The 15,338-nt window shown below is 36.6% G+C and overlaps 1 protein-coding gene across 3 annotated transcripts in view; it reads left to right on the top strand.

Moving 5' to 3' along the window:
- KLHL5 (kelch-like family member 5) overlaps window positions 1-15,027 on the top strand; it is a 39,228-nt gene extending 24,201 nt beyond the window's left edge. For all 3 annotated transcript variants that reach the window (XM_010076540.1, XM_010076539.1, XM_010076538.1), the window contains 7 exons: window positions 113-325; window positions 4,051-4,237; window positions 5,427-5,651; window positions 5,941-6,103; window positions 9,905-10,117; window positions 12,448-12,619; window positions 14,730-15,027. In XM_010076540.1, the coding sequence (XP_010074842.1) occupies window positions 113-325; window positions 4,051-4,237; window positions 5,427-5,651; window positions 5,941-6,103; window positions 9,905-10,117; window positions 12,448-12,619; window positions 14,730-14,786 (1,230 nt within the window). In that variant the 3' untranslated portion in view covers window positions 14,787-15,027. The remainder of the gene's footprint in view (window positions 1-112; window positions 326-4,050; window positions 4,238-5,426; window positions 5,652-5,940; window positions 6,104-9,904; window positions 10,118-12,447; window positions 12,620-14,729) is intronic.
- The last annotated feature ends 311 nt before the right edge of the window (window positions 15,028-15,338 follow it).

The raw sequence follows: 15,338 nt of genomic DNA, 5'->3' as shown, positions 1-15,338 counted from the left end.
GTAGGAGGGGGGGGGGGGGGGGGAAGAAGAAGATATAGTAGGAGTTCCATAAAAGAAGTCTTCGAAGTTTGATGCCACTTGTATTAAAAATACTTCTCTTTTTCTTTTTCAGGAAAACTTCATGGAAGTAATTAGAAACCAAGAATTTCTATTATTGCCAGCCACTGAAATTGCAAAGCTTTTAGCAAGTGATGACATGAATATTCCTAATGAGGAAACCATACTGAATGCACTACTTACATGGGTTCGACATGATTTGGAACAGAGAAGGAAAGATCTTAGTAAACTCCTGGCTTACATTAGACTGCCTCTACTTGCTCCACAAGTAAATTGTTCATTTCCTCTCTAGTTTATACCATGGTTATAGTGGGCATAAGATCTACAGCATAGATATATTGATAGTGACAAATCGTAAAAGCTTTGGGATTCTTAATGATTTGGATTCTTAGAGCAGCATATGAGGACGTAGCATGTTGTATAGGCATGACAGTTTGTGTCTGTTTGTGAACTGCAGCATATTCTGATCCTAACCTGAGAGCAATCAGGACACAAGAAGGGCTGGAGCTGCTAGGAAAAAATCGCTTCTGTTGCCTAGAAAAATGCTTATCAAGGATATGTTTGTCACTAGAAGGTGTGTCCTTTTAAATTTTTTTCTTTATGGAACTTACGCAGTTTATTTGGATCATTGCATTTCCTTCAAATATAGATATCCTTGAGATTTAGGAAATACAATTTGAATAAATTATTTTGAGTGATTTTTTTACATTAATTCTTGATAAACCATCTTTAGGTACTTTTTGTTCTTCCCAGACAACTTTTTCTCCTTCTTGGACATTTACATGCCTTGCTGAGGAAAACTTGAGCTCAGTTTGTTTACATAGTTGTGAATTACAGTTTTTGTAGTCCTGTAGGAATGACTAGTCATGTTAGTGTCATGTGTAGCATTGTATTCATTGTCTGATAGCATGCATGTGAACTAGACTTGAACTCCACCCCCCACCCCCCCCTTGTGGTAGCCTTCCCTGCTGGACCTTCATTAGTAATATCTAACGCTTACTACAACAGTCAAAGGATTTACAGTTTTCAGTTTGTTTAGTGATAATTATCTCTATTAAATAAAGAAAACAGGGTATTTTTGAACCTGAGTAATAAGTAGAATTGATTAACACAACAAAAACTGACTTCAGTTCATTCATAGTGATAAATAACATACACAATATTCTCTGTATTGCCTCTAATCTGGTATCCTCTTGCTGGATAGTAAGATTCACTAGTAAGCATTTTAGTATTAATATTTCCATACCAATTATTATATACGCAGTGGCAGAATTTTCTCAGTTGTGGCCTTGACTTTGTAATTTGCTTTTTCTAGAAACATAATACAGTGTAAGCAAGTTGACTTGGAGGAAGTCGTTCTTTTGTTGAGCATTTAATTAATTGATAACTAAGTAACCACTCTTGATTCCTTTTACTTAATTCACTGTAATTGAAACATCTTCAGAAACTGAAAGTACAGAATTTATCCCAGAAATATGTACTGAAATGTACTCCCATTTTTGGAGGTGTTCAAGGCCAGGCTGGATGAGGCTTTGAGCAACCTGGTCTAGGAGGAGGTATCCCTGTTGGAACTCGATGATCTCTAACTTAATTTCCAACCCTAACCATTCTGTGATTCTATGAAATCAAATTATATCCAGTCAGTAACTGATTAGGAAAATAGCAGAATGAAACACAAAAGCAAAATCATATTAAATTTATTATTTTATCTTTAATTTTTCATGTCTTCTCAAAATACATACTTATATTTCTAATACAATATTTTTCTGTTACCTTTTTATTTATTACTTTCTTTTATAAATTAAAGAGGTAAAGCTGTGAATTTAATATGGCAGCAATTAGTGCATTGACTAAATTGAGGTGCCCAAAACAGTCTTAACATTTTCAGATCATGTTTTGCTTTGGGATCACATGACACTGGGCAATCTGACAGCAAACATAATGAAAAGGTTTCCAATTTTATGGTTGAAGGGTTAAAGCTATTTGAAAGAAATGAAATTAGAAAATTGAACAACTTGCTGAAATCAATAACATTGCAAGCAGAGATGCAAAGAATATTAGATTCATACACTTTAAAGAAAAACTTTGGGAAATACTGTGAAACTGTAGCACTGGAAGCAAAAAAATCATAATGAATTGTCAGTTTTGTCGTTTGGGTTTTCATGCATCTCTTTGCACATAGCATTCTGTCATCTCTTTGGTTAATGAAAGCAGTGTCCTAAATATTTTTAAGTCTCTTTTTGCTCTTACGAAGGCTAAAGAGTGAATGTTTGTCAGCTTCTTAAGCTGTGAGGTAGCAAGTATTCCATCTCTGATAAATTAATTAAAAAGATGATGAAGCCATTTCTGAGTTACAAGGTGGGTTCACCTTCCTGTTAGACAGAAATTCCTAGTACTTCAGTATGAGCACTGCCTTTTTCTTCATTAGGTTTTCAGTTACAATAATTTCGTGTAAACACATCATTTGTAGTTTCTCAGTTATAAATACTTTTAGTACAATAAGCTATGTAAATAATAAAACTATGAAAAAATTTATTTTCAATTAAGTAAGCCCATTCCAAGTTCTTTGAAGAATATTTCCAGAAAATTGTAATACAGTAGGTGTTTTTTGGGTACCAAAACAATCTTAGCTTGCATTTCTTTTTAACTGAGATTAAGTTGCTTTCAGAGATTGAGACTCAGTCCTATGAGAAAACTTCTCTATAGGGTGGGTGAGAAACTGTAAAAAGGTAGGTTGCATCCTGTTGTTGCAAGACTCATATATACACACAGTATTGCTTTAAATATTAAATGCTGCTTGTCTATCAGAAAAATATATTGGAGGTCTGAATTGCTCACGTTGTCTACAAGCCTTAGTCTTCGTGCATGCGACTATGACAAGGTCCAGTTTAGGACAGAAGTAATTCACTGTTGGTTTGCCTTTTTTTTTTTTTTTTAAACCATGTGAAATTTAATAGCATTGCACGCAGGCAGTTAAAAGATGGCTTTTAGTTTACTATTTTATAATCACAAAGTGTCCCTGTGAAGTGATACAAGTGGTAAGTGGTTCTTTGGGTCAAGAGAAAAAACAATGGGAAGTACTGAAACTAAAAATTAAAATTAAGTTCCCTATGCTAATTTACATGAGAACATTTTAATTTGCTATTTAAAATAGAATCAGAACATTAGTTAGAGAAATACTGCAAAAGTCACACTGAGTTTCCTAAAAAGCCACTGGTGAAGGGCTTTGGAAGCTTTTTTTTTCTTTTTTTTTTTTTTTTTTTAATTCTCTCTGCATGTTAATTATGTTTTCTGTCATAATTTCTGTTGATTTGCCTGACACAGAGGTGTTAAGGCTTAGCATTCTGTACTTATCTGTATCTCTTCTGGAACCATAGATGTCCTATTTGACACTTTGCGGTCCTAAAGCAGCTTTAAGCCAGGGATATGCATACCATATTATATATACAGCTATTTCGTAACAAGTCTCTTTAGCACTCCTGATTACTAATTTCACGGCAATTTTGTACTTGTTATCAGTTGGCTGTCAACAGCTCAACAATGGCTTCTCAGTGTGGTTTGTGGACTTGTATTTCTAGTATTCACAAAGTGTTTGGATTTTTTTCGGGAGTAAGAGCATGAGGTTAAACTGACTTAACATACCCGGAGTCTGATTCCATTTCCTTGAACATACCTGTAGTGGCCCTGGAACATGAGGAGATTTTTTCTTCCTTGGGACCATTACGCTTAAATCGTCCATTAAGATCAGATGGTCTTCCTTTTTTTGTACTTAATGGCTCTTTTTTTGTACTTAATGGCTTAGCTTAAAATGTGAATGTTTTGTTTATTACAGGTTTACCCTAGTCTTTTTTTTTATATGACCATTTTGAAAAGGCATAGTTTTTAAATCACACAGAGGAAGTCTTTGGATAAAATGTTTTCTTGTAATCTTGTTTTTTAATCTTCATGTCATTTATGGCAATACAGCTTGTTTAATTTCTTTCTTTTTCACAGTTTCTGGCAGATATGGAAAATAATGCACTCTTTAGGGATGACATTGAATGTCAAAAACTTATTATGGAAGCAATGAAATACCATCTGTTGCCAGAGAGACGACCTATGTTGCAAAGTCCTCGCACCAAGCCTAGAAAATCTACAGTGGGCGTGTTGTTTGCAGTTGGAGGAATGGATGCAACAAAAGGTATTGGTTTATATAAGGATTAGTTGATGAGCTGTTTTGGTTCTTTTTAAAAGAAATGCTTGATAGATATTTTTATAACACTTTGATTCTAAAATTCAAAGATTTGCAGTATAGAACATGAGATGTCTTAAATGCACAGCGTTCATTAGGTTAAAAAAAATGTAGCTTTGATAACACTGTAAACATTCTGGAAGTTAGACTTATGATTGATTGGAAAGTATTAAGGGAATATCTGATTTCTGAGTAGTGAAATGTTGAATTGAGTGAAAAAAAAATCTAATGACTTCAGTGGGAAGTAATATGGAAAAGGAAGAAAAATTACAGAAAGGGCACAAAGGTGACCTGCACATGCATAAAAACAAAAATACGCTTTTGGCTAATTGTTAAGTGTTTCTGTCAGACCTACTTGGATTTTCCTTTTTATAGACACTTCCATACTGTTGAATGGTTAGTTAGTTAAAAGCAATATGGCAACTTAGAAAAGTTAGGGGAAAGTGTTGTCTTTCATTCATTGTTTTAAAGTTATCACTTTTAGCACTTCGTGTCACATTGCTTCATATTTTTTTCTAATATTACAAAACAGTTGATTTCAATATATAATTGCATGTCACACAGGTTGTTTTATTTGTCTTTCTAAAGGCTTGACTCTGAAAAGCAGTTAGAAATCCTGCTTTTTTGTCTTGAAAAGCACTGAGAAAGTTCGTCTTTCAGGAGGGGGACCGACTGTTTACAGGGGTTGACAGTGACAGGAGGAGGGGGAATGGTTTTAAACTAAGAGGGGGGGAGATTTAGGTTAGGTATTAGGACGGAATTTTTCACTCAGAGGGTGGTGAGGCACTGGAACAGGTTGCCCAGAGAAGTTGTGGATGCCCCATCCCTGGAGACATTCAAGACCGGGTTGGGTGGGGCCCTGGGCAGCCTGCTCTAGTGGTTGGCAACCCTGCCCACAGCAGGGGGTTTGAAACCTAATTAGATGATCTTTAAGGTCCTTTTCAACCCAGGCCATTCTATGATTCTGTAATGGTGCAGTTAATTCCTCAGGAAGTCAAAAAAGACTTTGTATACATAGAATTAAGAACATCCTGCAGGATATCATGCTGTCTTGTAGGATCAGCATATTTCTAAAATAAAAAAGCTACCTTAATTATTAAGACCTTTTTTAAAAAAAAATGCATATGTTGTCGTTCAGGAGCTACAAGCATTGAAAAGTATGAACTTCGTACCAACATGTGGACTCCTGTTGCAAACATGAATGGACGAAGATTACAGTTTGGAGTTGCAGTCTTAGATGATAAATTGTATGTTGTTGGTGGCAGAGATGGACTGAAAACACTGAATACTGTGGAGTGCTACAACCCTAGAACGAAAACTTGGAGTGTAATGCCACCTATGTCCACTCATCGCCATGGTCTTGGTATGTAGAGTTCTGTAAAGGCTGAATGCGTATTTTTAAAAGGTTATCTGTTTTAGGATTGGTCAAAAAACATTCAGAAATTAAGTTTAGGGGCATGGAAACTTTGTTTGAATGACAACTGCTTATTGAACATCTTTGCTCCTTCAGATAATATCCAGTATTGGCTACCAGAAGGAAATTTTTTTTGTTGTTTTTAAATGTTATTTGGTGCACCCTGGGCCGTCACTAGGAATATGTGATCTTTTTCCCCTTATCCAGAAGCAATTGTTTTTCATGTCTGTTTTTTTAGGAGTAGCTGTGTTGGAAGGTCCCATGTATGCTGTAGGAGGACATGATGGCTGGAGCTACCTGAATACAGTAGAAAGATGGGATCCACAGGCTCGTCAGTGGAACTTTGTAGCTAGTATGTCAACTCCAAGGAGCACTGTTGGTGTAGCAATATTAAATGGAAAGTATGTGAAGGCAACTTCGTTTTCTCATTATTTTAATGTAATTAGAGGACCATCCTAAATGATTATTATTTCTCTTGATAGATAACCTGTTGATAGTATTAAGAACCAAGTTTCTTCATGCACAGAAAAGATAGTGTGTTGGGTCAAGCAAGCTTCCCAACAGCATCACAGTGCCCCTCAGGATCACTTACGAGACACCATCTATATGGGGAAGCAAGTAGTTACCATCTCCTTAATATGGAAAGGAGCGCAATGGTGGTTCTTTTTCACTGAGACTCCAGTGATTTCCTCTTACTGTGATAGCTTGAGGATTCAGCTTTCAAAAATTACTGTGAAGTTGTGGAGTACTCATGTGATATTGCATTAACTCAGAACAGTGAGCTCTAGCAGAATGAATCTAATCTGGAGTGGTATCTGAAATTTCTACAGCTGTTTTTCAGTGAAAATATGCCTAATTCCTAATACAAAGCATATTCAGACAACTAGGTCCTTTTATGTTGCAGTCACAGGAAATGTCTGGCAATGACCTTAAGGAGTTCCCTAATCCATTCTGCAACCCTAAAGTTGAATCAATTATATCTGAAACACTCATAGCCAGAGTGATCTTATTCTTAAACCTCCAGTGGCAAAGTTTCCGTAACATCCCTAAGCAATCTGCTTAACTATTAATACATTGTGAACTTCTCATGTCAAGTCTTAAATACCTTTTGCTGATTTATATTATTGTTGTTTGTAGTATCCAAAGTGAACATGGAAAATGCATCTCTTCTTTCCCATTTGCAACAGCCTTTTGTATTTAAAGACACATTTCCCCTCAGTATTCTGTCACCAGGACTGAATAACTCCAGCTCCTTCAATCTTTATTTGTAGGCCATGATTCCTACACTTAGAGGGAGTTTCATTGTTTTCCTTTGGACTAAGGGTAATTGTTCTATGGCATCCCAAAATAGGTACTTGAATCAAGCTATTACAAAAATAAAGATCAGCTGGAATACAGAATCAGAATAATTTGGATTGGAAGGGACCTCTGGAGTCATCTGATCCAACACCAATTCAAAGCCAGGCCAACCTTAACGTTGAATCTAGTTTCAAAGTTAACTGAAGTAGCTCAGGTCATATCTTGAGTTTTGAATATCTCCAAGGGTGGAGATTCAGCAGCCTCTCTGGGCAGCCTGTTCTGATGTTTGACCACCGTTGTACTTAACATTTTTCTTCTAATATACAATTGAAATTTCCCATGTTTCAACTTGTCTCTTCTTCCTCCTTTCACTGCATACCTCTGAGAATGATCTGTCTTCTTCATACTTCCCATTAGGTGGCTGAAGACAGCAGTAAGATGCCTCCTAAGCTGTCTCAAGAATTCAAAAGCCTGCACAATGGTGCTTTCAGCCTCTTCTCATATGTCCTGTGTTCTAGTCCCCTTATCATCTTAGTGACCATCAGCTGGACTCGCTCCAGTATGGCAAGATCTTTCTTGTACTGAGAGCCCAAAGCTGGACACAGTATCCAGAAGCAGTCTTACACATACTGGATAAAGGGGATCATTACTTCAAGACTTGTTGTCTGCCAGGACTTCCAAATCTATTTTTGCTAAGCTGCCTCCTCTCCTATCAGGTTGCAGCCTGTACTATGGCATGGGAATAAGCCATCCCAGGTACAGGACTTCACATTTGCATTTCCTGAACTTCATGAGACTAGTCAGCCCATTTTTCCAGCTTGTCTAGGTCTCTCTGAATAGTAACCAAGCCCTCTAGCATACCAGCAGCTCCCCTTAATTTGATATTATCAGTAAACTTGCTAAAGCTCATTTCCGTTAGATCTTTCAGATAATTAATGAAGACATTGAGCAATATCAGCCACAGTATCAGCCTGGGAGAGGAACAGCACTAGTAACCAGCTGCCCACTGGACTTCATACTGCTGATCACAGCCATTTGAGCCCAGTAGTCCTTCCAGTTTTCCACCAGCCTTGTAGTGGGCTTATCCAAACAATATTTTGCCAGGGTGGCTACCAGAATACCATAGTAGACAAAGCTAACCTGATTTGTTGAGTAGTGTGTGGCTGTGGCAGAATACCTGTGCTCTCTTGACCACAAATTTTCACTTCCTGCTTATCTACTATCTGATGCATCTCCCTTGAGCCTTTTGTTGTTGTTGTTGTTGGAATTTTGGTAGGTTAGTCTCCTGCTAAATTAGTACAGCCGAAATGCACCTCCAAGTGGTCCTGTGAGACCTGGAACAAGTCCAGGAATGAGTGGAAATGCTCACTGGGTGCAGGAAGGACGGAAGAACTTGATCAACCAGCAAGCAGTGCCTTGGGCTGCCTTGGAACTGCAGTCTCAGATGCCTAAGTTAGGTCTGAAGCTTCCCATATATTCAGTAGAGGGTCCCGGGTGTGGGGAAAAGCACCAGAATTGGAGCCTTATGTTTCTCTGTTGTAGAACATAGCCTAGACTATTAATGTAGGCAGCAACATTAAGTGCCTATTCAAATGTGCATGCAAATTTATGGCATTTCAACTGAGGGAGCAGTAACTTCTGCACTTTCTAGTAATATATATCTATAACTTGATATATTTCAGATTATGTGCTCAAAATCTTCATATAGAGAAGAGAATACATCTTTCTCCCTGTCCAAAATGTGAAATCACTGCATAAGTGATCAAAACTCTGTCATGTTTTGGGGGGAATTAAGATGGGGGGGCTTCATTTAAATGCTATGTTGCATAAAGGATTGATTTTTAGTCCTGCACTTTTGGAACTCCAACAGGATTTTTCAGTATCCTTCAGTACCTTCCTTACCTTAAACAAGTTGTGTTATTAAATATGGGAACTTCAGCAGAAATTAATTTTTTTAAAAGGGTATTAAAATTTATTACTGAGAACTTCTAGGTCAACCATATTTACAAGATGTTTGTATTTAAGTTTGTTGGTCAGTATATTTTAAAAAAGTGTTTCCCGAACTGAGGACTTCTTGAATAGTGCTTCATAGTGACTGTTGTAAATTGTTTACACTATCATCATGTACAGCATCTAATATTTATTTGATTATTTAACCATACTATGACGTGCCTTAGGCTATGAAAGAATTTCATTAATGATATTTCAGGTGATCTCTCAAATTGGACTTTACTTCTGATGCATTGCTTCGTTTTTAGAATGGCTTCCGAGTTCCTGCCTTTCCAAATAATAGTGCTGGGTATTTCTGCTTCTAAGCATAGATTGCTCATAAACTCTGTGCATAAACTCTTTATAAAGTTTGATTATTTTATTAAAGATTCGTCAGTGATGGAGTGCTCTTAAAACGAATCTTTTCCTTCTAACCTTTCCAAAAAGTTGAAATCCTTTGTTAATATTAAATGCTAGAAACCTTTTTGATAGAACTGAGCAAAGCAGGCCATCTAGTGGGTGTGAGGAACTTAATGTAGCACTGTCATTCATAAACTAAAGCCCAGGTCCAGAAGAATACTTGAATGCCTAAGATGAGGCAGGGCAGAGGCATTGCACACACAGATCCATCACTGAATTTGTCATTCAGACCCTGCTAGAAATGGGCCTTTGGCTGTCAAGTCACCTAAGTAATTTCGAAAATGTTAGCTATGTGCATAGGTTGGAACATAAATGGTGTGTTATAATAAATTTTCTGTAAATTACTGTTATTGTGTGTTGATCATGACAATAGGAAAAGGTTGGAGCAAAATCTCTTGAGTTTTTGCAACAGAACATTCTATTGAAAGTTGAAAGTCTCCTTCTAAACTTCCTTTTTGAACAAACTTTTATTTTATTTTTTTTTTACTTTGTAGGCTTTATGCAGTTGGTGGTCGAGATGGAAGTTCTTGTCTTAAGTCAGTAGAATGTTTTGATCCTCATACAAACAAATGGACCCTCTGTGCTCAGATGTCAAAAAGAAGAGGTGGTGTAGGTGTAACCACCTGGAATGGGTTCTTGTATGCAATAGGTGGTCACGATGCCCCTGCATCAAACTTAACATCCAGGCTGTCAGACTGTGTAGAAAGGTAATATCCTGATGAAGGCCTATCTTGCTAATAATTCTAAACAGTGCTCGTCTGTAAAGAGATTTATGGAAAGACATGTAAGTAGAAAGCAAATAAAATAGCCATGTTATTTTTAGCATGAGCAAGGAGACGTATAAAAAACATACGTGTAGTCATAATATGATTCAAAATGTTGCCAAGACAGATTATTTAAAGCAAATTCTCCCTAATGTACTTCATTGAGAAAGTTGGGTTTTTTCCTAACAATCTTATTCAATGAATTATGAGTAATTAGTGAGAACAACTTGAAATTGAATGCTCTTAAAAATGGAGCAAAACTTCTTTCACTGTATCAGTTTGTACTGTAACTTTTAAAGGAGTTAACAGTCAGGGTTTGTGAATCCTTAAATATCCTGTTCTTTCTTATATCCCTGATGACACTGGGAAACTGGCATGTAATTCAGTCATTCCAAAGTTGGTATGTCTTTACATAAGTTTATTAATAAATTACTGTATTACAAATTGCAGAAGCATGTGTGATCCATAAAACAACTAAAAATGTCAGTAAATAATAATGTACTGCATTAAGTCTTCACTGGCATTTCAAGTATTCTTTAAATATGCTTTATTATCTTTTTTTTTTTCCCCAAAATGGTATAACGTCTCTTCTTTCCTGTTATCTCCCAACACTTAATGTGATTCTTCATCACCCATTGTCTCCTTTTACTAAATTTGTTCATGCTGGGAGATCTGATTCACCATCTACCAAAAAAAAAAGGAAAAAAAGAAAAAAGAAAAACCCAAAACAAACAAAAAAAAACCCCACCACAAAACAGAGCTGTAGTTTTCAAACTTTGTGTCCTAATAGACCCCAAAATACATAGTTTGGCCCATAACACTGCATATATGGAAGCTGCACTAAAAAAGACCGCAGTAAGGTTTCCAGATAGGAAGCTCCATCTCAGCAAATACCAAATTTTTAGAGGAATAAAGATAATTAGAAGCCCAAGAGAAAGTAATAGGTCCGTGTATTTTTCTGCATCAATATTCTCTAAAACAAAGTTACAGAATACATGACTTTAATAAATAGGAATCCTTTTGTAATGCATTTTGTCCTCGCTCTTTAAGTGAGATATAATTGAGGACCATCAACTACATGGAAGTGGTTCCTTTAAAAAATTACCAGTTTCATGAAACCACAGTAAGCTTCTGAGTATTTGTTTACCACTGTATTTTGCAATAAAAGTTGCTTTTCCCAGGTAAATACATTGGTTTATAAATAAATTATAAAATAAATTGAAAAGTACATTTTATATGTAGCTCACTAATCACCCTCTTTCACAGCATTACACTTCTATTTGCAGCATGTGCTTCAGGCAGTACTAGCATGTTATGATTATGCTTGCATGCATATCTGTAGTCTTGAGAACTACAGATAGAATTGTTAGAACTCATTACATCTATGTTATTCATGCAAACAAATTAAGACTAGTATCTTCCAAGCTTGCTTTTAGCCAGTGTCATCTCAGGATGTTCTCTTAGCCAAGTAAGTATTTTCTTTGTATAGTTCTTCAGAGGCTTCAGAGCTGTGTGATTACATCAGTTCTCTGTAAACAACTGTAATTTTAACATTGTTTCTTTCAGTCAGGTTAAAATATATTCCTTGACATAAGAATAGCATGAACTCTCCTATGTAGTTCTCAGTTTAACTTGTAAAGAATGTTGATATTATTCTAGAATGACATTTAATGATTTTCATTAAACCATCTGTCTTTTACTGTGCTAATGCCTCTGATGATATGGAGCTATGATATGATTTGGAGCTGTAAATTCTCTTAAGGGTTTTGCATTTTCCCCAATATTTTCTCAAACTGTTTTTTGGTTTGGTTTTGTTTGTTTGTTTGTTTGTTTGTTTTTGAAATTGGTAGTCTTCCATGGCAAGTAACTCATTTAGTACCACACTCAACTTCAACAGCTTGTGCTTTGACATGTAGTAATCACTTAGAGCAAGCACTTCTTCTACTATAGTGTAGCACCAGAACTGTTTCTGGAGTGGTACATTTAGACATATAAAAAAAATGTAGTATGAACAGCTGTATGTATATGTATGTATTACTATATGGAAAGCTGCGCAAAGTAGATCCATAGCTAGTACTGACTGTTACCAGATGACTAAAGAAACATTTTCAAAGAGAGTATTTGGGTGGTAAAAAGTCCTTTGAAATTAATATCCAAATCTGTACTGTCCTAATAATACCTGTTTTCTACTATCTCGAGAGCATCAATTCCAGTATGTTTTTTCTATTGAATTTTGGCAACAGGTTTAGAACATAACACAAGTTATCTTTTAGGTATGATCCAAAAACAGATATGTGGACTGCTGTGGCCTCTATGAGCATTAGCAGAGATGCAGTGGGAGTATGTCTTCTTGGTGACAAGTTGTACGCTGTTGGAGGATATGATGGTCAAACATACCTTAACACAGTGGAGTCTTATGATCCCCAGACAAATGAATGGACACAGGTATAGATTCTGATCAGACTATACACTACTGTTTATCTTGTTGTTATTGCAAGTGTGCCTCTTTTTACACAGAGAATTCAAATATTCCTTCTCTAAGAGGCACTTTCTTACTAGTCTGTTATATGTCTCTCTTTTTTCTTTGTCTACCATCTTGAGATGATTTATCTTGAACACACAGTTGTTAACTTCTAATAAACTGCCCTTGCTTCTTTGGTAAGACTACAGCTATTTTCTTTGACAATTTCAACTACTGTTAATAAAATGGATTGACATGTTCCCCAAACTGTCATAAAGGGTTCTGTTTACATGACTTCCTATTCTGAAGATAAATGATAAACGTAGATTAGTTTTAGCTCTGTGTCTCTCAGCAAGGTTAGCAATTTATTCAAGGTTTTAGTCATCTTTTCATAAATAATCCCTTCCTGATGTGAATGCTATGTACATTGTGTGCAACTTTCAGGAAGTCTTTTCCCATTTCTCTTCACCTAGCTCAAACAAAAAAAAAATAAAAATGAAGCCACCTTCAGTTCATGATCAGAAACCATTACTTACTGTCAGGCCAAGTCTTGGTTACTTCTACTTAGTTATAGCTCCAGGAATGTGCCTCTCTGTGGGAAAAGCACACACAAGGACATCCTGGGCAGGGTCCTTTGGTATCTGCTGCCATTTCAGATATCGTAAAGCATCTGCCTCCACAGAAGGCTGGCAGATACAGCACAGAATCTATGGGAGACCAAAGCCCTTCTGGAGTCCAGCTGCAGCCCAGGATGAATGTCCAAGGTCACCTAGAATAGCATTAGACACCAATATTTAGGCAGCTGAATTCTGACCTCCTGCATATGTCAGTGATAGCCCCAAATTGCTAATTAAAAAAGAACTGAACTGCTCTCTGTCAAAATCTTTGTAACACAGAAAACTGAGCTGTCCATTTCCCCCCACTTCATACTGCTGTAAGATCTTAAAACATAAGTCATCTAGAAGCTCATCAGAGCTTGGGGCCTTCAGTGGTAATACTGGTAAAGATAACCCATGGCATTATTTGTCCTGCTAAAGCAAAAAAAAAAAAGTGTACCAGAGGAGAGAAACAATGCTTCTCACCATTGCATTTAATGTCTCTCCTGTGATGTCTAGGTGGTGACGATCTGTGTGTACCTTTGTATCTTAAACCTTAGCCCCCTATGTCTCACTGAATCCTGTTGTCCCAGTATATAGGACAGTTTTGAACCCTTCCTAGAGGGATTTAGAAGCGTCTGTGTACCTTCCTTCTCTCTTGTTACATCAGCAGTCTGCCACCACTTCATCAACACATAACTCAAGAGAGGATAGTGCAGTTTTCTTAACTGAAGTTTGTTGGAGCCACAAGCAGCTCAGGATAAGTGTGTTGTTCTGGGGAAAAAAAATAAATAGGGGAGTTGGCATAAACACCCTTTTTCTTCAGGATAACCTCTGTAGCACTTAGTGTGCTATTCATACATGCTCCAATACTATGAAGTTTAAAAGAGGAAGCTAAGGTGTTAGAAACTACCTTCCTCTTTTCAAGTCCAACAGAATCTCATCAGGAGAGGGTCTCACCAGAAGTAACTTCTGTTTACAAAAAAAGAATAGAGACTGGGATATTATTCTGATTTCAATAACTCTTAACAGGATTTTATCAAATATTCAAGTAAAAAGGAGAGGTTGCCCCTGTCATGTGTGGTGTTTTCTGTTTGAGAGAAAAATGCATTGTTTTGCCATCCATTGCTCAGTTGTCAGACTGTCCAGCTCAGGTATCCAGTTCATACCATAATGAAGGATTATTTTTCCTGTAATACCAAGTAAGTAAATTATCAATAAGAATTGTTCCATATATGTGGGGTTTGCTATTGATTTCAAAGTGCTTCACACCATCATATAAAATATCTTCATGTTTTCTGTAGGTTTTTATCCAAGTTTTGAACAAATTTTTTTATTTTCTTTAAGACACATTAACAGAGTGTGGGTGATATTGCCACTCTGCTGCAGCTGTACAACTATTACTACAGGCATTAACTAAGTACTCAATTTTAGGGAAAAAAAAGTACTTAAAGCTGACTGTATTTTTCTCACAGATGTGGGGTTTTTTTTCTTACAGGTTGCACCGTTGTGCTTAGGAAGAGCTGGAGCATGTGTTGTGACTGTGAAACTGTAAATTACTTTCTCTATGAAGATGACATTCTCTTCCGTAAACTGAGATGATTTATTTTATCCTCAAGCAAACTACCAGTGCACCAATAAACACAAGGCGCAGGCTGTCTACCACGGCAAAGTGTTTGGTCTCAAGCTAACATGTACATGTTGTTCTTACGGACCAATATCAAGCACTTTTTAAAAAAAAAACTTTGTTACCCATATGTTACAAGAATTCTTCTATTTGTAAGAAAATCAGCTGCAACCAGCCAGTTGCCAGCAGAGGACTTCTATTCAGGAAGTGCTAACAAATGAGTAAACTCATTAGTGAACTCATTATAATAATCAACTGTTACAGATCCAGGGCCTTGATCCCCCAAACAAGCAGAATAATGATGAATTGGATATACGTCCACTGATATAATGGAGTATATCTCTGGGTGAAACAACTTATAGGTTTGGACCCCATATGTTTAATTTGCCTATAATAAAGATGTTGGCTATAGATATGTGACCTATGACGATACAGGCTGACAAACCAATGCAGAGCATTGTAAATGGCAGGCATAATGCC

The sequence above is a fragment of the Pterocles gutturalis genome, unplaced genomic scaffold (assembly GCF_000699245.1).
Source record: "Pterocles gutturalis isolate BGI_N339 unplaced genomic scaffold, ASM69924v1 scaffold36978, whole genome shotgun sequence".
NCBI lineage: Eukaryota > Metazoa > Chordata > Aves > Pterocliformes > Pteroclidae > Pterocles > Pterocles gutturalis.
Note: the sequence above shows the minus strand (reverse complement) of the source record. Positions and strands in the feature narration are given on the sequence as shown.